The sequence below is a fragment of the Clytia hemisphaerica genome, unplaced genomic scaffold, assembly GCF_902728285.1.
Source record: "Clytia hemisphaerica strain Z4C2 unplaced genomic scaffold, Clytia hemisphaerica genome assembly, whole genome shotgun sequence".
Lineage (NCBI taxonomy): Eukaryota > Metazoa > Cnidaria > Hydrozoa > Leptothecata > Clytiidae > Clytia > Clytia hemisphaerica.
In genome coordinates this window covers 382,646-409,839 of record NW_027103699.1, presented here as the reverse complement: position 1 = coordinate 409,839, position 27,194 = coordinate 382,646, and the positions used below count along the sequence as shown (strand labels likewise).

At 35.1% G+C, this 27,194-nt stretch overlaps 1 protein-coding gene across 2 annotated transcripts; it reads right to left on the bottom strand.

The window, feature by feature from the left end:
- Nucleotides 1-295: 295 nt before the first annotated feature.
- On the bottom strand, nt 296-27,194 carry LOC136803987 (ubinuclein-2-like). Of its 2 annotated transcripts, none has more exons than XM_067060721.1 (18): nt 26,953-27,194; nt 20,118-20,278; nt 19,558-19,641; nt 18,662-18,712; nt 8,608-8,693; nt 8,370-8,400; nt 7,794-7,918; nt 7,147-7,554; nt 6,951-6,993; nt 6,560-6,686; nt 5,977-6,058; nt 5,791-5,824; nt 5,598-5,674; nt 4,005-4,092; nt 3,742-3,797; nt 3,487-3,546; nt 1,257-3,308; nt 296-1,063 (listed from the first exon to the last, which is right to left on the bottom strand). In XM_067060721.1, exons 2-18 carry the CDS (start codon nt 20,259-20,261, stop codon nt 769-771), a joined length of 3,843 nt encoding a protein of 1,280 aa, XP_066916822.1. In that variant the 5' UTR covers nt 20,262-20,278; nt 26,953-27,194; the 3' UTR covers nt 296-768. The 2 variants fall into 2 exon arrangements, with proteins under 2 accessions (XP_066916822.1, XP_066916821.1); XM_067060720.1 differs by lacking the exon at nt 26,953-27,194 and adding an exon at nt 20,556-20,697.

Here is a 27,194-nt window from a genome sequence, read left to right as displayed (position 1 = left end):
TAAAATAATGAAAGGGCCGTCGAAATAAGTGGTGTGAAAAGGATTTTAACATCCTCATCCAAATACATGCAATAAAAGGTCGTCGCTGGGAGGGGCTACACTAAACTCCCGCTGTCACCACGCTGTGGTGAGAAAATGATGCTTTTATCTCGGGAAATTTTATTTCTATCCATGTTTTCCTATAATAAAAACATGGAATAAATGTTTGAATATTCTAAAATAAACGAAGTCATTGAAAAATAGGCTTAAAATATCTTAAAATCCAAAATGGGTAGAAGAAAAGTTGACCACATAATTTGTGGAAAATCCATGAAAACATCTTTTAAAAATGACAATATATGATAAATATATAAAAATTCCACTGAAATATTCCTGGTCATATATAAATATTTTGTAATTTTTCCAAAAAAATTATAGTATCCATAAAATGAATAGAATGAAGGTTATAGAAGGGATGAATCAAAAGCTTCACATCATCTTCAAGTAGAAATACGAAAAAACACTAATATTATGGTTCTTTTTTGAAGAAAAAAAACGAAGAAAAGAAAACTTTCAAATGTCTATTTGCAAAAGTATTACATTTCTAATCTCAAAATTCTGTCGTGAAAGCAATTGACTACTGTAGTGAGCTTACTACTCGTGTAGGCCCTAAAAACCCCTGAAGGTGTATTGAAAATATAAATGATTAAAAAGTTCGGCAAGACGATAAACATTGAACTGGAACTGATACACAAACAACGAACAAAGAAATTGAAAATGTGTAAAATATCATGAATGGTTTTCTCGTGTATTGTTATTGTTTGTGCCACCTTCTTTCGAAGTCGAAGGGAAACTAAACAGAGACGGTTTAATGTCTGCTAAACTTGGTGAGAAATTTGGATGAAAAGCGTGCGGATTGAAAGGTGAAGGATTTTGTCCACTGGTAGTGTGGCTTTCTGCAGAAAAGGGGACGATGTCATTGAAATCCATAGAAGTGTTTTTGATGCTTGATTTTTGTGGTTGCTGATGATATGCGTGCAAATTGTTCGTTTGTTGATGTGAAAGGTGTGATGAATTGTCGTACCTGAATAACGAACAAGGTAAAATTTTTCTAAACAAAATTTTCATCAGCGATTTTATCATTGAACAAAAGCATTTTGAAGACATTATATGGCCCCTTATATGAACAGCAAAACAACACTGACCGTTAGTTCTTCTAACTGCGAATGAACAAATGTAAACTAAGTTTAAAATAGTGTGATTTCGTCATGGTTTACCTTGAAGGGGGGTTAGGTATCGCTTTGCTTCTTGAGTGACCGCTTTGGAGTAATTGTTGACGTTTTTGTTCGTCGACTGTCATCCAGGAGGAGCGTTGATTGTTAATTGGTGAGTGGCCATCATCGCTCATGTAAGAAGATGAAGAAACTTTCGCAAGCATCTGGCTCGAGTAATGTTCTAATGGTTTATGTTGCATTTTGGTGGTTCGGTGACTTATGTGTTGCGAGGTGGGTTGCCTTTGAATCACTTCGTGATGAGCAAGTGTTCTTTGTGGTCCTGCCTGTGTTACTGTCATTCGTTGAGGAGCCTTGTGATTGACAACTGTACGCGGGGACATGTCTTGATGTATTAAGGATTGAGACGATTTTTGTGGAGAAGTCGGTATTCTTTGCTGTGATTCTTTCAGTGAAGTAGCAGACCTTTGTTGCTGAGAAGCTTCCCTGAATTGTTCTTTGGTTAAAGCCATTCGTTTGTACTGCAACAATTTTTGATGCTGTTGTTGTTCAAAAGAACTCATGGATGCTTGTTGTTGCTTTTGAGGTGATGTCATTGCGGCTCGATGAGGAACAGCATTTCTCGGGTGTTGTAAGGGTGTGTCGTTCGCTCGTTGCTGTCGTGGTTGATGTTGTTGCTGGGATGTTTTGAGCATTGCTGCAGGATGTTGTGGTGATAACTTGGTTATTGAGGATTGTTGCTGAGGTGACGCCTTGAGAGCAGCTGAAGGGTGTTGAGGCGATACCCTCACTCTGGTGGATTGCTGTTGTGGTGATACTGAACGTGTTGTAGATTGATGATGCGTTGTCGTCTTGTTTATAGTTACTTGTTGCTGAGGCTCAGAACTCAATCTTGATTTTTGTGCAGTTTCAAGTTGGTTTCGAGGGTGGTTCTCAAAATGCATTAAACTTTTTTGTGGCGATAGTTCTTGATGTAGGTTCGTACGACCTTGTTTTGAACGAATCTCCTCCTTTTGTCCACCGAGGATGATTGTTCGTTGTGTTACTCCTTGGTTCGTGGTTGACTTTGGAGTTACAACGTCCGGCGTAGGTGACCTTTGATTAAAGATGTTTCGTTGAGATGAAGTGCTACTACTACTGTTCCTACTAGCAGGTTCTTTGTGTATCAAAGTTTGTGGTAAAGATTCTTGTTTAGAATTTGAGTTTCTCTGCAAAGCATCTTGACGAAACTCTGTCCGCTGAACTTTTATCCCTTCGTCGTAAACGCTTTTATTGTCTTTCAGTCCTCTAGCAACTGAGATAATTTTCTCATCGATATTAATATGATTTTTAGGTCGGGAAAACACCTCTTGTCTTGAATGACTCATTACAGAGGAAGACGGTTTCGCGTTCGAAAAAATAGTCTGTGGTTTAGAAAATATTTTGGTTGGCGTTGAGCGTGGAATGTTATTATCATTTTGCGAGGAAGTAGCGGGTAAACTTGAAGACACTAGAGTCGGTTTGGAGTTAGAAATTGTCCGCGTGAATATGACAGTCGTTTGTTGTTCAGGTGAGTCAATGTGATTTCGAGGTTCGGGCTGATGGTATATCGGACTAGAATATTGTATTTTCTCTTTACTATCTTTTGTTGTTAGCACGTTCGATGTTGCAGCACTTTTAGAGGAAGCGGGAAGTTTTCGTAACGGTGGCACAGTTATAGTTTTTGAAGTATTTGCGGTCAAAGGTTTAGTTTGCGATGATGGTGAGGTTATTGTGAAAATACTAGAGCTCGCTTTATTGGCATCGTTCACAGTTGAAGCTTTCAGCGTTACTTTTTGATTGGATGAGTTGGCTTTTAGGACGGATGAAGTTGGTACAGTAATGTTCTTGATGCCTGTTATGATAACTTTAGACGTTGTGTTTGGTTTTGTTAATGACAAAACTGCGGTAGAAGCCTTCGTCCCTGTGGCAGTCGTGCTGGTAGTTTTAGCGGGTAATTTGACGGACACACTTGCCGCTGTTATGGATTTCGGCGCCACCTTTGATGTCGTTGTAATGGTTGTGGTTGTGGAACTTGGGGCGGTTAATGCGCCTCCTTGCTTCTTGTCAACTTTTACGCTGCAGAAAGAGAGAGAGTGAATTCCTTATTATAAAACCTCATTAATCTTCAATTTTGGTTCAGGGGGTAATTTATTTTTTGATATACTGTTTTCCGCATTATCAGGACGGACAAGGAGTGAATTTTCAAACCAAAGTGACCAATGAGAAAAATAAGAAAATAATTGGCTTCACATACGTTTTAGTTTTGTTTTGCGTGATTTCCAAGTGTCCTTGCCGACTTTCTTTGTAAAGTATGCTATGGAATAATACAAGAAACAAGTAATAACTGCGTATAAAGGTACAACTATTTTCTTCAAGTAAATGAAATGAAAGTTTTGATCTTGTTCGTTAGATTGTAAGGAATAAAATCATTTCGAACTTATGACATATCTACATCATTGGTTGATTAATATCATTTTACTTAGAGGTTACAAAGATTGGTGCTACCTACCGACTAGTCATCCAACCTTTCGGCCATATTTTGCGAATCTCATTTTCAAGAAAGTCCTGAAATGAATTAAAATATTATAGCAATATAGAGCCTGTGAAAAATATAATTGCGGTTGACTGGAAGATTAGGTAAATCATCCCATCGTTAAGAAGTTGTGGCTAAATAGCTCAAAACCATTATAGATAGAATTAGAATGTTGCAGTTATGAAAAGAGATAATCCAAGGTCTACATTTTATAGTTCAAATGAGTCCTTAAATTATACCTTAATGTATTCTTCACCAGTCATATAACGTGATTTCGAGATTTTGAATAACGATACTCGGTTGTGCACAACTTCACATAACAATTTCCTGAAGAAGAAAAAGCTCGGATACAAATCGACCAAGTTTCAGGTAAAAGCAACACAGACGGTGTTAAGTACTTTCGACGTAGAAACTTTCGCGAGCAGAAACTTTTGCGGGAAAAATATTTTTCGCGAGCATAAGCTTTCGCGAATCAAGACGTAAAATTGAGAATTTTCACACGAAAAAATGGCTTAGAGGGACAAATACTTCTTGGATTGGCTTGAAACACTTGTCCTTTGACTTAATAGTCTTTTAGCGGGCTAAAAAGTACCATAAAAGTTACATTTTATTCAAAGTTTAAGATTTTCTATTTTGTCAAGATTTTTTCGTGAGCATAAACTTTCGCGAATGGCCCTTCTTAGAATTTTTAAAGACATTTACCTTCGCGAAAAGGGCCAACATTTGCGAAAATCGCGAAAGTTTCTGCTCGCGAAAGTTTGTACGCCTAAAGTATATAGGAAGAATTTGCTGCCTAAACAGCACCCTTGACAATATCAAAAGTCTACATAATAATAATAATAATTATCAGATTGATGAAGAGATTTGCATAAAAGAACTCTGATCATAAAGGGACTCATTCCGGGTTTAAGGGCTCTGGACATTTCGATTTTACACCAACTTAAATGGCAATTTCTGCATTTTAAAAAGATTAATGTATAATTTTTTTTATGTCGTGTTAAACCTACCTTTTTAGAATTTAAAAATCGAAAAATTAAAATGAAAAAATTAAATGAAGAAGAAAACGAACAGTTTTTCGAAGAAGAGTATTTCACCTTTCCAAGCCCTAATCTCGGTAAAAATCAAACATTTTGGAATTTTTTTTTGGTTCAGGTGATCTATTTAGTATCTAAAAATACAATTTCGGAAAATTTTTGTGGAAGTGTCTTTCCTTTAAAATCTCCAAAAAACCTCATTTTTGGCAATTTTCTCTACTAAATTTCCATACGAAAACAGCTATAACTTGGGATGCAGCCAAATAGAAAATTTTTCCAAAAAAATCTAAATTAGGAAATTATTTGTCATTAACTTAAAAAAAGTTTGAAACAATAAAATGATTTCCCCAATGAGATTAGGCTTTTTTGTGAAAAGTATATGAATAGCGTCGTTATGACGTTTTATTAAGGTCCATGTCACACTTATTCCTTAATTACTCATGATGTAATTACTTAAATTCATTTTTTCAAAAGCAGTTTGTTCTTAAACATGTCAAAGAAGCGAAAACATAAGGTTTTATCTTCAAATTCTGAAATTGATTTTTCACTATGACCAGAGCCCTTAAATGAGCATGTCTCTTCATTTTCGTCTTGAAATCTAATGATCAGTTTACCTTGTAATGATTTCTTTTTGTGAATTTTAAATGTTTTTAAATTGAAAATTGATCTGAATTTTCATTCATTGGGACCACACAGAAGAGAGAACCCCGAAACGCCAAGATGAATTAAATTACAGACTTTCATTATTCAATCCATCCAGCTCAGTAAGAAAAGCTTTAAACAGGCCTTGTCAGGTACCTCAATTCATCACTCCAATTGAATTTTCGTTTAGGCATCGGTTTCTTTGCTTTTTCTTCCGCATTTGGTTCATTTTCCTTAAATAAAATTGAAACAATAAAGCTTGCGATTAAATCATACTGCAAAAAACAGCCGATTTCATAGATGAATGAGAAAATCAAAGGATATGAAGGCGAATATATGGAGGAAATACCTGTTTTGTTTCGTCTTTAGAAGATTGTTGGATTCTGTGAAGGGAAAACAATTTTGATAGTTTAAAAAAACTTAAGATAAAATGGTATCGAGGGACAAATAGTTCTTTTATAGGGAATCAATTTGGATAAAATTTCATCTTTTCCTTAAATGGAAATTATGTGATTTCAACTAAAAATAAACTCACTGCTCTCGGGCTTGATCTTGTAGTGCTTTGGCGACTTCGGCGTCATATCCTGCTTTTTGTAGTGTCATCGCTTTTGCAACTTCTACAAAATAGAAATTTTTGAGAATTTGTGCAAGTAAAATTTGTAAGAATTCATTTGGACAGCCAAAAACTTTTGATAAATTCTTCTATTCATTCCTTTGGAAAAAATGGAGAAGATTCCTTCCTTTGATAAAACTCAAATCAAATTATACAAAAGTGACATCTTAAAATTTAGCAAACTGAGTATCGTGTTAACCCTTAGACCCCGAAGGACGCCTATATGCGTCCAAAACAAGCCAAAATACCGAGTCTCAGACTTGAGGCCATAGCTCCTGACCACTTAATTTAAAGGGGCATAAACCCAATGCTTTAAGAAAGAGTAGGAAAATAGCTTTCCAATGGTACCAAAATCATCTCAAAATCAAGCTTTTATGGCACTTTAAAGTTTTGAGTTACAAAAAAAATTAGAAAAATTTCAACTTTTTCAAAAAAAACAGTGCGCACTAAGATAAATATATTTAAAGGAATTTTTATAAGAAAACGGGTACAGGAGCTATCTTACCTTCTTTCAATTTCTTTATGGGTCCGTCTTCGAGGTCTCGTTGGTTCTGAAGCAACAATGCTCGACATCGCTTCAATAGTGTATCCCTCGCACATGGCGTGAATATAGTAACGTGGTCGTACACAGCCTGAAAGGTACAAAGGACTGTTCTTCGAAAAAGCTGTTTTAACAAACTAAACAAGACCTAATGCCAAAATGTTTAAATGCCAACAGACCTGTCGTTCTATTCTATTGCGTTCTAAGCACACCAGCACCACTATAATAGACCCCTCCATTTCAAAAAATATATACTTTCCTGACCCTAAAAAGAGGGAGGAACCATGAAAATGTGCTGTTGTCGCAGAGGGTTTGTTTTTGTTTTGAGAAAAATTACGAATAAAATGAAACTTACATTTCGATCTTTGGGTGAGAACATTTTGCACATCTTTGCAAATCTGAAATTCCAAAAATATCTTAATCAAATTAGGCATGCACAGTAGTATTTCTAGAATTTTCAGAGGTAGATTCCATTCGTTTTAAATTGAGTTGCCGCCATAATGTTTTCATTTCTCGGAATAGATTGTAAAGCACGGAGACTCACAACTTACCGTAAAAGAACTTGGTTGATTTCAGGTGTGAAGAATTTGCCTTTGATGCATGCTTCAGCCAATTTCTTCAATTCTTCGATCAATTTGCGATCTTCTTCTGAAAGGTTGGTTGGTAGAGGCGGTGGAACTTTTGGAGGTTGTGGAACGTCTTTATTGGGGACTGGTTTTGAGTTTCCCTCTCCACTCTCGGATGTTGAAGATTTCTGTTTATCAAGGATTTTGGATAAAGGAACATTATCGTTGTTTTCGTCTTCGTCTTTAGATGAAGAGGAGCTGGATGATTTTGATGCAAGTTTGGCAAGCGGTAGATCATCTTCGAATGATTTGTTGGCGTCTTTTGGTGCCTTGGTAACAGCGCTCGTTGTTGTTGATGGGGCTGATGTCTTTGCTTTCTTCTTGTTAAGTATCCTAAGAAAAGCGTGAAAAGTATAATTTTCAAGTCCCTACTTCTATGGACAAGCAAGGCAGAGAAACAATACATGAGTTATCGAATTAGTTTTTAGCTTTGATTATGTGTAAAAAGTCTCATTGAAATAATGAGCACAAACAAAGAATTTTTGATATGTTTTCGTGCTAATTAGAAGGAATTAATAAAGAGAGAGCTAATTCAAACCCGAATATCATGAGAAGAGGGCATTGTTCCTTACTTTTGGGCCTTGAGTAATGTTTCATGGCGTTTCCGATTTTTCTCTTGGTTGATCAATACTTTCTTTTTCGGAGTTTTACTCTGCTTCCCCATCTTGGATAACTTGTCATTCTTAACTGCCGCTAACTATGAATTAAAAATGAACTGTCTTCAACTATACATCGATATAAATTCGATTAGGAGATTTAAAACGCGTTTAACAAGAGGTGGAAAAGCTTCTTTGCTTTTAAGCGTTAAAATGTTCTTACGCTGTTCTTAAATTTTTATACTGCTTTTTTCTATGGAAAACAGGTAAGGGTAAGGGCCAAGTTCTAACACCGTTCCTGGGACGCAACCAAATTTTGGTTAGTTAGAAAGTCGAAAGAATTTTGTGACTTTCTGAAAAGACTCCTTGCGAAAGTCTTTATAGCCTTAGAACTAAGGTTCTCGACAAAACTACTCGACACTTTGAAGGTTAACTTAAGCGGAAATGAATTATACCGGCTAGAGCTTGATAGGTTTTGCACCTACTAGTATACTATTACATACCTGAAAGAATGAGAAATTGAAATTCAAAATATTGGAAAGTCCAAGTTACCTTTCTTTTGATAGTCGCTTTGGAGGGTTTTCTGTAACAGGATTAATAATTATTCTATATAAATCAAGGAGAGTTGAGTATTGATTTAAAAAAACTCCGCCACACTCGTAATACAAAACACTGGAACGATGAGATAAACACTCCATCAGTATTGGTAGTTATGCTTAATCTGGAAAATTCTACTCCCGTAGCTGACTTCTGTACAATAAGTTGACAGGTTAAAAAGTATTGTTCTTACTTGCTTTTGGTGAAGTCCAATTCTCCTTGGTTTATATAGAATCCACCATGTTTTGTGGTCCAGTCTACCGGCACATTCTCATCATACTAAAAGTTGAAAGGAAACAAACTTATCATAAATCTTTTTACCGATATTATCTTTTTCCGATTTACCATGACTCATTTCGACCGTGAAAAGCTCTATTTAAAAGAAGATTTAAGTCGTGTAGTGAGGTCTGGTAGGACATAAAAACGTAAGAATACTTCAGATGGTGATATTCCTTCTGATGCTTGAGTCTAAACGACATAGGAAGGCGTAAAACATCCAAAAAAAATTAGTCCGTTGTACACTGTGTTCCTGAAGGGGGGACGCTGTGTTGATTTGCCTTGTAAACCTCAAAATCTAAGTTTTAGTATTCTGTAGGATTTAAAGCTTTTAATTCAATTTCCGCATCAGAATCAGAAAAAGCAATTAATTTTGATATGAATTCATGTATAAAACATAAAATTTGGTCAATTTGTTCCAAAATTACAAGGTTTTTAAGTTTTGCCTGGAAAGGCTTGTGATGACGTCATCACAAAACTTTCAACCTCCATAACTTTTGATAGGAAAATTTTCAAGGTATTCTTTATACCTCAATTTTCATCAGCATTTCATGCTCTTTCCGCTGGAACCATTAGATTTTAAATATTTCCAAAAATATAAATTTTTGCCCAGCCACCTGATGACGTCATCTGACAGGTGGCCAGGTGGCAAAATGTGGTGTTACTGTTTAAAGTTTTAGACCCTCTAAGGATTATCTGTGCCAAATTTCATGCTTTTATTTCGTCTGAAGTAATTTTGTGCTAACCTCACGGCGTTCTGAATATAAGTTCTAGCAAACGTGAATTTACATTAAAATCAGAGGCATCTCGTCATTCCACGTTTGCTAGGCCTTAGATTTAACAAGCTATATGCTGAATGGACCTACCCGATGATGAAAGTTGGATAGCAAAGGAGAAAAATGAAAACAATCAGTCAGATAATATAGCATTTAGCGAAAATGCATAACGCATTATATTTCATCATTGATTGTTGATGGGGGTAGAGGGAAGGGGAGTAGGGAAAAAAGAATATAATACAAAGTTCCGGTTGCAAAAATAACTTTATATTGACAATTGAATCATGCTTGATGATGGCCATTGTTATCAATAATGCTTTTGTGTGAGAAGACATAAAGAAATATAACGAAAAAGCCAAATAAAAATCTGCAAAAACGGCGATTTCCAGTCCGCAATCAGAATATTTCTTAGAGAAAATTTCATGAAGTTATGTTACCAAGTTCTTGAGATATTAATTTTTTGTTGCTTTATGACGTCATCGCAAAAGGCCTGAAAAACAGGTTTTTAGCCAAAATCGCAAAAAAGGCAAAAATTAAAATGATATAACAGCAATCTTCATTTTCTACATCGAAATATGCTTCTTTTCATGTATAATTCATCATACAAAAAGGGGTGGAACTACTTCCGAAAAATTGCCCAAAATTTGGACATTCGTTAATTTACCTGAGTTATGTTTTTGTGTGAGAAGACAAAAAAAATCTGCAAAAACGGCGATTTCCGTCATTTTCGGCCGGAATGCATCCTGGAGCAAAAAATCGGAAAAAACTAATGATGAAATCTCGAGAAAATGCCCAAAAACCGGTTTATCCGGCATATTTCCAGCATTTTCGACCGGAAAATTACGTTTATAGAAAATCGGGCTATGTCACACTTTAGGTATTGCAATTTTGCATCAGTGTGCAAAATTTCATGAAAAAGTATAAAGTAAAGCTCGAGAAATTCAAGAAATACCGTTTTTCCGGCGATTCTCGGCTGTTCCGGCGATTTTTAGAAAAGTCCGGCTGCAAAACCCAGTTTTATTTTTTGCAAAGTATTCATGATATGCACCATTGCAATGTCTTCCGTTCCACCCAATAGCCGATTGGTTGAAAGTGACGTATTGACTGATTTTACGTCACTTCCAACCAATCAGCTATTGGTTCCGTGACGTAATGTCAGAAGACATTGCAGTGGTGCATATCATGAATAGGAGAAAAATAACTTTAAAGCTTAATATTTTCAGTTTCAGTTGAACTGTTTTTCTGAAATATTCACAGCATATTCCACACATGAATATGGAACCATTTAAAAAAAATTGGTTTTCAAAAACGAAAATAATGTTCATAGTTTCTCCCTCTATTACCACTGGGCTTCAAAAAGAGGGCGCCAGCTCCTGATTTTAGCCAGGTTGTGCCAGCTGATGTAGGAGTCACCCAGTTTTTCAAACTACATCTAGAGGCTGACTCCTTTAGGTATAGTTTTTTAGATATTTAATGCTGTGTAAAACAAACAATATTTACTAGTCTTTGTAAAAGGTCTAGATTTTTTATCTTGCCACCTCAATTATGCAAATTCGCAACTTGTTGGCTTTGTTAATGTTAATGTTAATGTATATATTCTTTAAAGTCGAAAAAATTGTACAAATCTGTACTAGCTTTAAAGCTAATATAGTTCGACTGATGGCTTTAAAGGCTTTAACAGAAATACTTTTCGACTAGGGGTCACTTATAAAATTCGAAGAGTTCACCTACTAAAGCTTGTATGTAAGTATTAGCAGAACATGAGAATCTATTCGAAGCTAAGAGGATGAGTTTCGAAGAAGTAATTGCACTAAAATCTATTTACATTTAATCCATTTTGAAAAACTAGACTAATTTAATTAACATAACGACCGTCTATTTTACTTTGAATTTTTTATGTAATTCGTTCGTGAAAATTCATATTAATTAGAAAAATATCAATTTGAATAAATGCACCTGCAGATGTGTGATATGAAGGTAGGTTTTATATTTGGCTTTTTGTTTCAAAAATCTGTTCATTGGTCAGCCTAAGCTGAGCATTCAAATAGGTAAAATTTTCTTCCAGTTCCATAAGACGGCAAAAAAAAATCCGATTTCCCGATCGATCTCACTTTGATTTCTAAACTTTCTTCCGATCGGGTTAACTTTTTGGGTACTTTTAGCGTGCGTTGTTTATCATAATGTGGTGTTTCAAGATGGCGGCTCAAGCGATAAGTCAGATGTGATAAGTCAGTGTTGTACCAAAGTATTTCCAGTGTAAATCTGTTGCAAGCTTCAATTTCTGTCATTTATTTTTTTAACTCGGCAAATCAAACACATGATTTTCATCAAGGGGATTCTTTTTCTACATCTTTTGAAGGTTTAAAGCCGTTTGCTCAAGTTTTTGTTTATGTTGAATTTTCTGATACTTTTTATTGCTGCTTTTTATTAGTTTTTTGCAATAAAAACATATTTTTCTTGTTTCCTCTAGGTGGGATTGATGGTGTTATAATGTTATTGGAATTTGATAAAGTTTACAAAAGTACAGCTACTGTCTAAATTTGATAGAGCCTGGATGCAATCGTGCTTTTTTGGACTTGGTTTGGAAGTGTTTGATAAGGCGAATCGCAAAAAATTATTTGATTCCCGTCATTTTTTTTTTAAAGTGGGGGTCATTCGGTCGGTCGGTCGGTCGGTATACATCTTGTTGAAAGGGAATCCGTGTGGACTGATCCGAATTAAGAAATTGAGAAACCGTGGATAAACTGGTTTTCGGTTTACTCTCCATTAGCATGCGGCTCGCTACTTCGATTTGAAAACTTGTAAACACAGAGCGTGCAGAGCTCGACATTGGAAATCCAGCAAAGCAGCGGAAAAGCTTTCCGACTCTCCAACTCTACCTGCTGACCGTAAATCAGGGTCGGTCAGATGACGGGAACCAAATGATGACATCACATCTCCTATTATTGGACTTGCAGAATTATGACAAATGGTCTTTGAAATTTGATCAATTATATTAATATTAATGTATACAGTTCTTGTTGAAATTGATCTAACTATTTTTCACGCAGTTCCGGACGCAGATTGTGTTTTTCTAACCTTTTCTAACCTTGGCGCACGTTTTGACTGAATGATGGAATGGAATGAATGGCGATAACTTTTTATACATATCTCTTATCAGACTTGCAGAAAGCGGACTGCAGAAAGTTATGAAAAATGGTTTCTAGAATTTAATGAATTATACCGTCAAGTTACACAACATGCACACTCACGTCACAACTTGCACAGTCATAACAAACAGATCCATCTGGTCTTCATTTAACATTGTTTTAAAGTTTAAAAAACACTGCCAGTGCTTGGCACAGAAGAGAGGACTCCCAGTTGAAATTAATTGCTACTCCGCTGCCCTGTTGAATTTATTTATTATGGTTGTGTGTTTATTCTGTCAAGGCGGTAAAGCGATCGCCCAAATTCATAGACCAATCAAAAGGGAGTTTAAAGCAAAATAGGGGAAAAATGAGCTTCCCTGAATAGTTTTGCTTTCAATTATCATTTGCGACCAGCAAAGTCTTCAAGATGGTTGTGTGCATGTTGTGTAACTTGACGGTACTAAACTACAAAATTTATTTACGAAGACTGGATGTAAATTATGTTTTTCTGACCTTGCCAAATTATGGCTTTGACTGAATAGCAGTCAGTTTTTACGTACTCATTGGCCTTGCAGACAACTGACAAATGGTTTCTGTAATTTGACCAAGTCTACCAAAATACAGTTCCTGTTGAAATGTTATAAATATGAACTACGTTTTGCAAAGATTTTGATGCAAATTGTGTTTTTCTGGAGTTTGTGCTTTGTGACTTAAAGTTTGTAGCTTGTTAGTTTAAAGTGTTATTGGAGTTTTATCAACTAAAACAAAAAGTACAATTTCTATGTATATTTGATGGATATCTTTATTTTGGTTCTGACGTTTTGGCAATTTGCTAATTTATTTCTAGATAACACTTTGGTTAGATATGGATATTGTCTACATCCAACAGAAGAAAATGTATCATAACTGACTGGAATGAAATTAACAAAAAGTTTTAATTACACTATGTTTCTCTTTTATTTTATAGTAATGAACTATAGTTTAATTGTTTGATGTCGTAGAAACAGTGCTACAATGGATCATGGTCAAAAATAGTGTGACATTCGAAAATTGACAATATTTCAATTATTTTACACTTCAGGTGATAAATGTGGCTGACATTTGTTTTGACAGCTGAAAATTTACACACTTCAAGTTCAAAGCTTAACCTAGGCTTGTAGTAGTTTGAAAAGTTCTGTTAGGTGATGGTTTGGGGCTTACAACCATTTACAGTTGACTACTTGGAAATGTCAACCACATGTTTTCACGTCGAGTTTTAACCACGATCCATCACCCATTAATAAAAATTTTAATTCTCTATCGTTCCACTGTTTTTTTTACACATACCTGGTAAGCCACAATTGTTCTCCAAAAATTGTGACTGACGTAAGCCACATGACAATTTAAGCCACAAAAAATCACCTGATTTAGAGTGAAATTTAGGGATATCTAGAAGAGATATTGTAACCGTTTTTTCTGCACTTTGAAATTCGATCTTTTCCCCTTTTGAGGAATATATAAACTTAGTGTCAGCCACATTATATCACCTAAAAACCTTTGGTTAAAGATATCATATGTAAAATGTCACAAAACAGGGGTTTATTTTTGACCATGTTCAATGCTAAAGAGAAGTATACTTTGATCTTCTCGTGGGGGGGGGGGGGGTTGGAGGAGCTCTCAGGCTTGTTTTAAATAATTTTAAATCAAGTTATCAAATGTTTCACATTTTGTACATTATTCAACATTTTTGGTCTACTCTGTTTCAGTACATCTCTTACATCTGTTAACCCACTTATTAAAGCTATCTAGCTAAGCTCTATTGGCTGACCTTCCAGCCTCGGCTGGTTTATTTCTTCTACTTTAGGACGGAGCCAAAGTGGAAGAGATTTTAAATGATTAAAAATTCTCAATAATTCATGACTTTGTTTCTTAACTAACACCATCAAGTTACACAGATAAAACGTACGTTCATTCATATCTATTGCAAAACCATTTTATTTTACACCTTTTAACAACAGAAATCGAGAACTCAAACGAAGGGTTTTTAACTAGTCTTCTTTTTACAATATCGTTTTTTCAAGATTCACTTTAGATCGAGTTGTATATATTCATTATTGTTAACTTCCAGGGATAAAGAAAGACAAACTTGCAAGGACAACAACAGTTAACGGAACTGATCACCATAAAGTCCGGGCTATACAGCTATTGAAAATAAAAGAGGTGAATTGTACCTCTACAGCTTATGAATTTCTGGATCCATCAGATCGGGAACTATTTGCAACAATTCTATTCTTACAAGCTGTTGTCATAATTGCCATAAATGGTTTTGTTCTTTACATTATGTGGTCAAGAAGGATGCACAAGAAATTCGCCTTCAAGATATTGGTCATTGTGTCTATTTTATACATCTTTACTGCTGTAATCACTTTGATGGTCTATGCTGCAACAATGTTAGCTATCGACACACTGAGTTGCATACAGAGAAAAGTATTGTACACAGCTGGTCTTGTCATTAGCTACATTACTAATACTATGGCTCTGTTTTTGGCTTTTGATCGATATCTCAGAGTGCACTTTATGAAAATTTTTAATGGGAGAGTGGAAATAACAAGGACAAGATATTACATCATTTCTACTATTTATATTTTATCAGCTATCACCCAAGGAATAATCACCGGCTTAGGTAGCACCATCTTCAAGCAACGTCAAATTTTAAGATTAGGCTTGGCAGCAGGCGACACTTTTTTTATTTTAGTTTCCATATTTCTTTACTATCGATCCATCGTTAAATTACGAAAGCACCAACAAAACTCCAGACAGCTTTCATCAAAAGACCGTGATATAACAAGTCTGGCTAAAACCTATTTTTTAATTTTTCTATTCTGCTTCGTCCAGTGGGGTGCTTGTTACTTCCTATTAGGCCTTGCCAAAAGTGATAGGATGAGAGCACTCATTTCACTTTCCTCGTACATTGTGCTTTCCTGTGCTGGTATTGTAAATGGAATGGTGTTTATCAAATACGCAGGCAAAGGTAGAAAGATTGGAGATCTTTGCAAAAACATTGCGTAGTAGATCAAAGATTTCATTGCTGATAAGGTAGTGTTGAAGTGGCACACTGAAATAACTGTAAACTGCTGTAACTTGAAAACATTTTTAGCAGTGGAAAAATCTATTATTCATTTTTCAATTTAGCAAAATTAGAGAGCATTTTTTAGAATTAAGTTAGAATTTAAGAATGACAAGCAACATGCTGAATGGACCTAACTGATGATGAGAATCAAATAAAAACAAGACGACTTGAAGTCGAAAATTTCGCCTAGAATTTGAACTGCATGGGAAAAACAAGAAGTAGAGATTGAAGCTAATCTGAAATCTACTTTACATCGAGCCTTGATGAAACAATTTTACAAGAACAACGAGGCTTAAAATCGCTAAAAAAATTAAGACGGATTTAAGAAGAATTGTTGTTTAATTTTTAAGAACTCTTATAAAGTATATGCTTATAAAAGATAAATAGGCTCATATTGCACGCCATCCCTTGTTTATTTTGTAAGAACTAATTACGGAAAGGTATATCACCGTCTATCCAAGAGTTATTGATTTGATTCTTATAAAGTAAAATGCTTATAAGAAAATGAATATGCTCATATTGTGCGCCGTCCCTTGTTTACTTTGTAAGAACTAATTACCGAAAGGTATGTCACCGTCTATCAAAAGTAATTGATTTGATTCTTATAAAGTAAATGCTTATAAGAAAAATAAAAGGCTCAAATTGTACGCCATCCCTTGTTTATTTTGTAAGAACTAATTACCGAAAGGTATATCACCGTCTATCAAGAGTTATTGATTTGATCGATTTGATTCTTATAAAGTGAATGCTTATAAGAAAAATGAATATGCTCATATTGTGCGCCGTCCCTTGTTTACTTTGTAAGAACTTATTACCGAAAGGTATGTCACCATCTATCAAGAGTTATTGATTTGATTCTTATAAAGTAAATGCTTATAAGAAAAATAAATATGCTCATATTGTGCGCCATCTGTTGTTTACTTTGTAAAAACTAATTACCGAAAGATATATGGCTGTTTATCAAGAGTTATTGATTTGATTCTTATAAAGTAAATGCTTATAAGAAAAATAAATATCCTCATATTGTGCGCCATTCCCTGTTTACTTTGTAAGAACTAATTACCGAAAGGTATATATATCACCGTCTATCAAGAGTTATTGAATATCGCGGTAAAGTGTCGGATAGCTTTGAAAGTTCGCTAAAGAAATTGAAAGTTCCGTGTAAAATCATTTTTACCTCGAAAAAACTTAAAATGGATTTACCAAGTCTGAAACCTCCAGTTGAAAAGTGTTTCAAAAGTCACGTGATAAAATTTGTTGTTCACGATGCCAATCGTGCTATGTCGGTCAAACGATCCGTCATTTAATCACACGACTTAAAGAACACAAAAGATCTGGCCCCGTGGGGAATCATTTTAAGGATTGTTGTATCGAGCTATCAATTGAGAACGTATCAATTCTTTGTACTACGTCACGTTCAACATTTTATTTAATGACCCTTGAGGCATTAATGATTAATGAGCATAAGCCATCTCTTAATACAAAAGACGAGTATACAGGGTGTCCCTAATAAAAGTATCGAGTTTGAACATGCGATTGAGTAAAAAAGTTTGTGTGTGTTATCGCTAAAATATAAGAACGTTCTCCATCACATAGGCTCATTACAAAAGGTAGTTACAACGTACAAAGAAAAAAGAGGGAGAGCTTAAAATACAATTTTGTGAATACACACTTCAAACTTTCTACTCAATCGCATGTTCAAACTCGATACTTTTATTAGGGACACCCTGTAGAAGTAGGGCTTTGGTAATTAAAATTTAATTCCCAAAACGCTACGTCTATACTCCCTGAGCGATTTATATACTTGTATGTATTTTTTCTAATTTTTCCTTTTATTTTCTGTATCAATTCAATTTTGCTTATTCATTTATAGTGTCTTATGTGTATGTAGTGAAGGGATGCGTTGCATTATTTTGAAATTTACCTTATATAATTTTTAAATCTATGTAACTGTTTTTAACTGTTTTTATTCTTTTAGACCTGATGATGGATAAATATATCCGAAATATATCGTAAAAATAAATATTGATTGTTGTTGGTACCAGTTTATCACAATGTTATTGATTTGATTCTTATAAAGTATATGCTTATAAGAAAAATAAATATGCTCATATTGTGCGCCATCGAAAGGTATATCAACGTCTATCAAGAGTTATTGATTTGATTCTTATAAAGTATATGCTTATAAAAAATAAATATGCTCATTTTGTGCGCCATCCCTTGTTTACTTTGAAGAACTAATTACCGAAAGGTATATCACCGTCTATCAAGAGTTATTGGTTTGAATCTTATAAAGTATATGCTTATAAGAAAATAAAGAAAAAATCAAAACTGTGAAGCTAAAGACACAAAGATATATGACGTAATCCAAAGAAAACCCGCGAAAATTGTCCGTGGTTATACGAGCGTGTAATTTGTAAAGTAAATTTAGTGAGTTCGTCCACCGTATCAAGTACTTTCGTTTTCTAATTATTTTTCCGATGACACCAACACCGCGAAAGGCTATCGTAATACTTTCGCTAAGCGAAATTAATAAGACAAATAGCAAGCGAGTAGTAAGAAACTGTAGTGAGCAGTCCAAAAAAATGGAAAAAACTAATGAAGCAATTTCATACAAAGTCCAAAAAACCCCAATTTTTAAAAGCACTTTTTGGCCCAAATTCGCCCAAACAATTATTTTTTCAAAAATCGGGCTCCGTGACTTTTTGGGAATCACCATTTTTCATCACTGTGCAAAAAATCAGAAAAAACTAATGAGCCAATCCCGAGAGAAGCTGGCAACAGACGAACAGACGAACGGACGGACGGACGAACGAACGAACATCGGTTAATATAAGGACCTCCACCCACCGGGGTAAGTCCAAAAAGCCGTGGAGAGAAGGCTTATCGATTATTAAAGTTATGAGAAATGGGATTGATAAAGAGTAGTAACGATATGATGAATTAAATTATTCTCACAGCTTCGGAATTGTCGATGAAGCCATCGTCATCTTCATAACCATATCCATCCTGAAGAAAAAATAGCAGTTAAGTAAAAACAGATCAGTGGTCACGCTCCCTCGACACTGGAAATTTAAACAATACTTAGACTTCTTCACCCTTCTCTAGGGAAGGCAAAAAGTAAAAAGGTTGGAATCCTTGAAAGTAAAAATATATTTTTACTTAGTAGCTAGAGAAGAAAATGAACTTCTAAGCAGGTTTTAGGAGATCCCTTAAATTTCAGATGACCCCCAAGACTTATGAATACATGAATGATAATTTTAATTTTAACAATCAGCTTTGGTTAAAACTTGACTACAACTTCACGAAAATTCTGCTTTAAAAAGGCATTTTATTTTGACGGATATTCATTCATGTTAGAAAATTCAACTAGACAGATTGCCGTCCACAGTCGGAAAAGTTGCAACTTTGCCCCATGTTTAGCTGTAGCTTAAGTAACTAGTTTTCCCAATCCCCTTATTTAAGGAAATTCGAAAATTTGCTCTTTTTCAAAGCTGATTTTCAGGGCTCCCATATAGTAAAATTCACGCTCGCTAATTCGCTTTTCAAGGGAAATTGAATTTTCATTGAATACGGGGGCGTGGTAAAAAATAGTAGGAAATTTTTATACTACGATAAAAATGAGGAGAACATCAGATCATACAACTCAAGAAGAAAAATTTAAGCGTGACTTTATAGGTTTGAACGTGATAGAACAAATAAAGGTAGGTTTAACTAAAAAACTAAGTTCTTGAGATGAAATCTCCGTTATATACCTGCTTTGAGGAATTATCATTTTGAGATTTGTAGATTTGTAGAATTGTAGAATTGTAGAATTCCATGGAGCATCAGTGTTATGTTATAAATTTACTTACTACATATTTTTCGGACGTGTATTTCAATAATTGTTCAGGGATGCCATCTAATGATTCAGATGTCTCTTCTGATGAATCTTTTCTCTGAAATTAAAATCATAAAAATGGACATGAAAAAACATGATTTTAAAGGGATTATAGCCGTAATTAGTGTCAAAGTCGAAGACGTTTTGGGGGGTTTTCTACGAAGAAAACTGACTTTATAGTTTAAATGAAGTCTTTGCAAAAAGTTTTCAAATCATTTCATATCTGGTTATTACTACGCCGTAACTAGTGTCAAAGTCGAAGACGTTTTGGGGGGTTTTCTACGAAGAAAACTGACTTTATAGTTTAAATGAAGTCTTTGCAAAAAGTTTTCAAATCATTTCATATCTGGTTATTACTACGCCGTAACTAGTGTCAAAGTCGAAGACGTTTTGGGGAGGTTTTCTACGAAGAAAACTGACTTTATAGTTTAAATGAAGTCTAGTTGCAAAAAGTTTTCAAATCATTTCATATCTGGTTATTACTACGATGAGGAGAAGTAAAATATCCATCATTGAATGAGAGAAGGGTCTTACACTTTTACGGAGAATCTGCAAATAGTCAATCTCACAGTACTCGTCTTTGTTGAGTTGATCAAGATCGAGGGTGTGTCGAAAGGCTGGTTCATTTTCATCAGAACTTTTACTGTTTTGATTGAACGTGAACGAAAGGTTCTCCATTTCACCTTCTTTTGCTTCTACAAAAAGGAAAAGACAATAATGTTTGACATGACTGGGGAACGCTATTGTTATGATATTAAATCACATGGCGGTGTTTATTTTTCCACATTGCGCCCTTGCATGCCCATTCCTAATGGCCTATTTTGTAGATTCGATGTTAATCGACTATTCGGTGGACGATAGGAGATTTTCAGTATACAGCTAGCAAAAAAAAGATCTTCATCTTTTCTACCCAGAAGACTGTGACTTTCTAAGAATAACATTATATAAATTAAAAGGAGTATTGCTTATAACCTTTTAGAAATGTAACCATTAATCAATTTTTATTATTTCATATCTGTCACGAAACACATTGAGCTTCGTTGATAAGCACTTAACGCAAACACACAAAAAGGTATCCACGATACTATTGTTGCCTTTCATAAGTAGCTAGAATAAAAAGAGAGACTTTTAATTAGCATATTATGACGAATCTATAACCCATTATCAAATAAGTTCACCCTGATAACTTAGTTTAGTTTTGAAAGTGCACTACATCTTTATCTTTTAAACCTTTTATACAGAAAACATGAGGACGTTTGCTATACTTTTTGTTTTGGTGAATATGCATCATTGCGAAGATGAAGTTACTTTGCTTGAATCAACTTTTGATTTCTCCATTTTGAGTTGCTCTCAGCAGAGAAACATCACTATTGTGATGGACCACTTGGAACTTTTTCGTTATTTTTTTGTCGATGCTCTTAATGAGTTGATAGTTAACGAACATTGCTTTGTTATTAACATTTATCTCAACAATGAGGACCGTGCAGTGCAGTTAAAGAAGGGCTACAATTTCAACACACTTGTCAGGAATGAAGTGGGACGTTATGATCATAAAATACTACCAACAAGAATATCAAATTTCATCAAACGAATACCGAAGGAAGAAAAAGAAGAAATAAAGCCAACTTTTGTGTACATCACCTCTCCAACTCACAATTTCGAAAAAACAGTTTTTGCCAATTTAAAACGTCTCCAAGAAGAGCATAACTGGGATGTTATCATATATAGGTATAGAACACGTTTTACCCCAATGGAATGGCTTCCATTGCATAGAGACATCCAATATGAACAAAGTCATGCTTATTTTGAAAAGTTCCACTTTCCAATCAAAGATTTGATGGACTTGATCAAAAACCCAGATTATGATCGTTTTCAAGCAGCATATAGATGGGTAGTTTTAAAAAATGAATTTTTCAATGAATCATGCATGAGAAAAACCAACACCATACATATCACTTCATATCATTGGTCAGATGCAAACCTTCCAATGATGCTGGCATTATTGAGAGACATCAACAACCGACGAGCAAAATTAAATAGAAAACCGTTGAAAATAGTTTATCGTATCTTTTTTCCATACATAGTGAAGCAACGCTTTCAAAATCGCAATGTACAGGGTGGTGAATATTTGAAATTTGCAAGCGATTGGGATGGGCATCCTCTTTATCGTTATAGAGCGAAAGGGGACCTTTACATTCACCTTCTGGATGGGAACCTGGCACCTTATACTTGTAAACAATACACTCCACTTATACAGCACCAACATTATCGTTATCGTGATGAACGTGCCAAGCTGAAAGATTCCTGTTTCGATGATCAAAGTATCAAATCTTTTCTTACGCCTGAAGAATTGTTTGAAGCAATAAATGAGGATTTTTGTTTAGCGAAATGATGCTCCTGGGACGTCAAATATTTATCATTATCAAATCATCATCTCTATTTCTATATTAATACTCTTATTTAAATTATTGTATCAGTTTAAAAATCTTGGAATATAAACTTTATCATATTAAAATGAAAAGGCTGGTCCATACATCCAAGTCACCATAGTGGGCATCACCCCTCCAACACCCACCGTGAATAAAGCCACTCCCCCACTGCATAGGGTAACCCCCATCTAAAATTTGCTACCATCAGAACCTCCACAATCTTGGGCCCAAATCCACCTAAATTCTTTTCAATCCTAACCTGAAAGAAGGTTTTTGAGCATTTTGACAATTTTGAGAATTTGGTAACTTTAACTCCTTTATTGGGAGCTTTGAAAATGCCAGTCAATAGCATAGATAGAAAGACTTTGAAACGAAAAAAAAACAGATTTGCCTATTGTTTTTGTATCATTTTATGAGATTTTGGTCAAAATAATTTGACAATTGACAGCCTTCAGAAACAGATTTCAATCAAATCGAACGAGCCAATCATCCAATACATAATTTTAGTCAACTTCACATTTTGGTCTGTAAAATACCAACCAGGCAGGTGGCTGTACACTAAAACTTTGCGAATCATGTCCAATTATCCATATCTACCACTGGTATAGATTTCAAGTTCGTTGCACTTGTCAACCTTGGGATTTGAGAGGAGCTAGAGTGCTCCCCCTGGAGGGGCGGCTCATGATTCAATAACTTTTGAAGTAAGAATGCTGGAAGTGCTTGACACCCCCTTCTGGGCCCATTATGGGGGATATACAGCTGCAGGGTACTGACCTATAGCTGGTTGGTGGTCAGTGTCTAATTTTAAATCTCAAAAAAGTTAGTACCCACTACTAAAGTCTGTCTCAAAATAATTTGCAGCTGGAGAAAAAAATGGCTGTAACTTTTGAAAGAATTCGAATCAAGTTGCGATTTTGTACTCGTTAAAAAGATATTTGTAAGTGGAATATTATCAAGTAAAAAATTTGAGAAAAAAAAAGGAAAATGAAAATGAAAAATGAAGAAGAAAAAAATCAACTTTTTGTAGAAATGTTGTATAATTAACATTTTCACAGGAGTGACTCTTCAATCTTAGATCATCATCACTGTGAAAAATTTTTCAAAAATATTCATTCAATCAAAAGATATCAAACAAAGTTTATTGCTGGTTGATCGACAAAAGGCTGTTTTTTGTCGTTTTTAACGTTTTTTACTACTTTATAGAGTCAATCAGCAATAAACTTTGTTTGATATCTTTTAATTGAATGAATATTTTTGAATTTTTTTTTGACAGTGATGATGATCTAAGATTGAAGAATCACTTTTGTGAAAATGGTAATTATACGACATTTCTACAAGAAATTGAATTTTTTCTTCTTCGTTTTTCATTTTCATTTTCCTTTTTTTTTCCAAATTTTTTACTTGATAATATTCAACTCACAAATATCTTTTTAACGAGCACAAAATCGCAACTTGATTCGAATTCTATCAAAAGTTACAGCCATTTTTGTCTCCAGGTGCAAATTATTTTGAGACAGACTTTACATATCTCTCAATTTTAGCTAGTACCTGGTACTGAACTTCGTTTTTTTGGTGGTAGTCAAGAAATTCCTAATTTTGACAAATCAGAGCGGAAAATTTCCTAATTTTTAAGGTTAAATTGACTGCCAGCATAGTGTGCAGAGGGGTCCAGACCCCAGCATTTTTCAGGGGGGCTAAGGAAAATAGCCCCCGGCTAAATTCTAGAAACATAGCCCCCAACTTCACAAGGCAAAGAAATTTTGCATGCAAAATCTTTTTCAATTTTTTTTCAAGGGGGATTTAAACCTTCCCCACAGCATGGATTTTTAACATAATTTAAAATATCTTCAACCTATCAGCTCTGCCCCCAGTTCTATTAAACAACACTCAGTCTCCCTTAACCTTAGCAAGCTATTCCCCAGTATTTTTTGAAAAATTCCCTTTTTGAAAAATAGCCAGAAATAGCCCTCAATCAAGCAAAAATGGTTTAGCCTCTGGGGTGCATTCTATGCTAGGTTTTGTAACGCATTCCCCCCTGAAAATACTTTAAAAACTTATGCCTTCAGGTGAACTTTAACGTGAACTCACAAACATCAATTTGTCAAATGTAACAAAATTAATTACAGCACTGTCATCATTACTTTGTTTGCTACATCGTCTAGGCTAAAAAAATGAGAAAAGACACGAACGCCATAATGAGTGAGGACCCTGTCGCAAACCGGACTGTCCGGTGTATTTGTCCGGTGGCAAAAAGTATCATTTCGCTACACCGGACGCAATAAGTCCGGTGTCAGTCCGGTGTTACATACAGCACAGGGAATTTTGGACGCCTGACATTTATGAAACAAAAAATTAAGAAACACCGAACGCACCGGACTGGTCACGTTCGGTGTGTTGATTGTCTGGTGGAAAAAATATCCTTCTCCGGCACCGGACATCCGACTTCCTTAAGTCCGGTGTAGAGATTGTCCGGCGGTAAAAAAATTCTCATTTTACACCGGACTTTCGCGTGTCCGGTGTTCGTTAAGTCTGGTGAGTCGGCAGGGTCCTAATGAGTGTTGTTATGATTTTTTTTATTGCATTTCGGCCGCATACAGGAACTTGCCAAATGATCCTAACTGAATTTACTATTCAAAAAGTTTTTTCATTTGAAAAGTCTCAATTTGGGAAATTCATCTTATTGCTTACTTAAAACGTAGTGGTCTAAAGAAACGACTATTCTTTTTTAGAATCAACCTTACAATCTAGTTTTTATATTTATAAAAACTAGATTGCTGACGTGTGAAAAGGAATGTCGGCGTGAATGATCCTTTTGTTTCGATAATAACATCAAAGCGGGAACTAATTTTCTTCTCGTTTCTTTCTTTCCTTTTTCTTTCTCATAACTTCAAGCTTTCCCTCAGACTCTCCCAAGCGTGGTTAGCTCAAGTGGTTAGAGCATCTGTCTCATAAGCATGGGTTTCTGAGTTCGATCCCTCTGGGTGTCAAATTTTTCAATTCTATGATTTTAACAAAATTCTGCTTTTGGTTACTGTAGGCGCCAAAGTTTGAGAAAAAACTACTTCAGAAAGTCCAAATACTTGTCCAGGCGGTGTCAACCGAACCCTATCGAACCGATTTTTGTTATTGAACCATTGAACTTTATCGAACAAAATCAAATGATAGCTGTTCGATTACCGACCTGATTGAACAGCTATCGAACTTTACGAAAATTTCTTGATATAAGTTTGATTTAGTTCGATGAGTGTTCTTTGTTCAATGAAGTTCGATTGATGTTCGATGAGTTCGATTTTTTGATTTCGATGATTGTGTCGGATTGATTTTACTTTTCTTTACCTTTCAGAAAATTATGAGGTTGTTTAATCAAAACACAGGCACCGTATGCTTCACTCATTGTTGCTCATTTAAAATTAATAGAGATGACACTTTCTTTAAAGAAAGTTATCAAAATTAGATCTCCTTTTTTTTACAAATTAAACGACCAAAGTAAAGACCAGACGATCTCAATCGAACGGAATTGAGAGCTTGGATGTTGGGAAGCTGCAAGAATAAAGCAAGACGATCTCAATCGAACGGAATCAACGATCAGTCAGGCACATCCTGGCAAATGAACGGGGTGAGCATTTGCATGGGGTATTCGTCACCCAGTGTAAATGAGATAGGACGTCTCAGGCTAAAAGCGTGAAAATGAATAAAACTTAATAGAACTTCAAACTGAAAACGGGAAAAAAGGAAGAAAAACTGGGAACTTTATTTTTTCGTTAAAAGTTTCTTCAATCTTCGAAGACAAAATCGACCCATTGAAAAAAAATTTCATCTATGCAGTTCTTTGAAATGAAGCAAAATATTTCCAGCCCGATTCAATAGACCTTTTTTCAAAGAGGACGTCCTGTTGAATAATTATGTAGTCCAGCCATAAAAACAATGATAGAGCCATGCATAATTTTACTGTATCATACATATTGTAATAATTATGCATGGTTTTATCATTGTTTTTCTGCTGGACTATATACATAATTATTCAACAGGGTGGCCTCTTTGAAAAAAGGTCTATTAAACTGGGTATTCGGCGCTATTACGTCACTTTCGTTTTCGACCCCGTTCATTTGCCAATGGTTGCAAGTGAAAAATACCCCGTTCATTTGCCAGGATGTGCCTGACTGACGATCGAACCAGTTGAACAACAAGCGAACCAATCGAATATTACCCAGAATTTTGACGTTCGATTGAGATTCGATTGAGATTCGACAATTGAATTTCAATCGGTCGATTGCGTTCGACAATCGAATTTCAATCGGTCGATTGCGTTCGACAATCGAATTTCAATCGGTTGATTGCGTTCGATTTGGTTCGACTGGTTCGATCGTCGATTCCGTTCGATTGAGATCGTCTGGTAAAGAGAGCTTGTCCCACCCGATGGGATAGATATAAGATGGCCCGCGAGAATGGTCCGTGGGCGGCCGCCAATACACCCTCGGAATATAAATAAAAAATTGAGCGGCAGGGTATAGATCGATTTAATCTTACCAATCCAACTTTATCGATCTTAAAATCGAACAACTGATCGAAACTGCTGATCGTATTCATCGAACTGCGATCAAACTATAATCGTATAATCGAACAGTCATCGAACTTTACGAAAGGTTTCCCGGTTCGATAGGTGTTTGATTGGGTTCGGTAATCGAACAGCTATCGCTCGATAGGGTTCGATTTTAAGTTCGATTAGTTTGATAATCGAACAGTTCGATTGACACTGCCTGGACTTGTTGGAAAATAAACAAATAAAACATTTTGAAAAAATAATTGGACTTAATAGAAGACTAGCACTTTTTGAAACAATAGAAGTTAGTTCGATAAGAGTTACATTGGTCTGATGACAGACAGAAGTACAGCATGTACAACAAAAAGCTAAAAAACGGGGAATATGTATTTATAATTACCTTCTAAATCTATAGTACAGTATGTGTATAATGGTTACATTGTTTTGAATTCCCTTTGTATATTTTATATTTTCTTCTATATGAATACTTGTCACTTGGATGACTCTCTAATTTACTTAATAAATGTAAAAACTATAAAATCACTTAAAAACACAGTGGAATAAAAAAAGACTTTATTCAGATCTTTATACCAATTTTCCCTCGCTTCAAATCTACCATTTTTGTTCTGAGTACGAACAAAG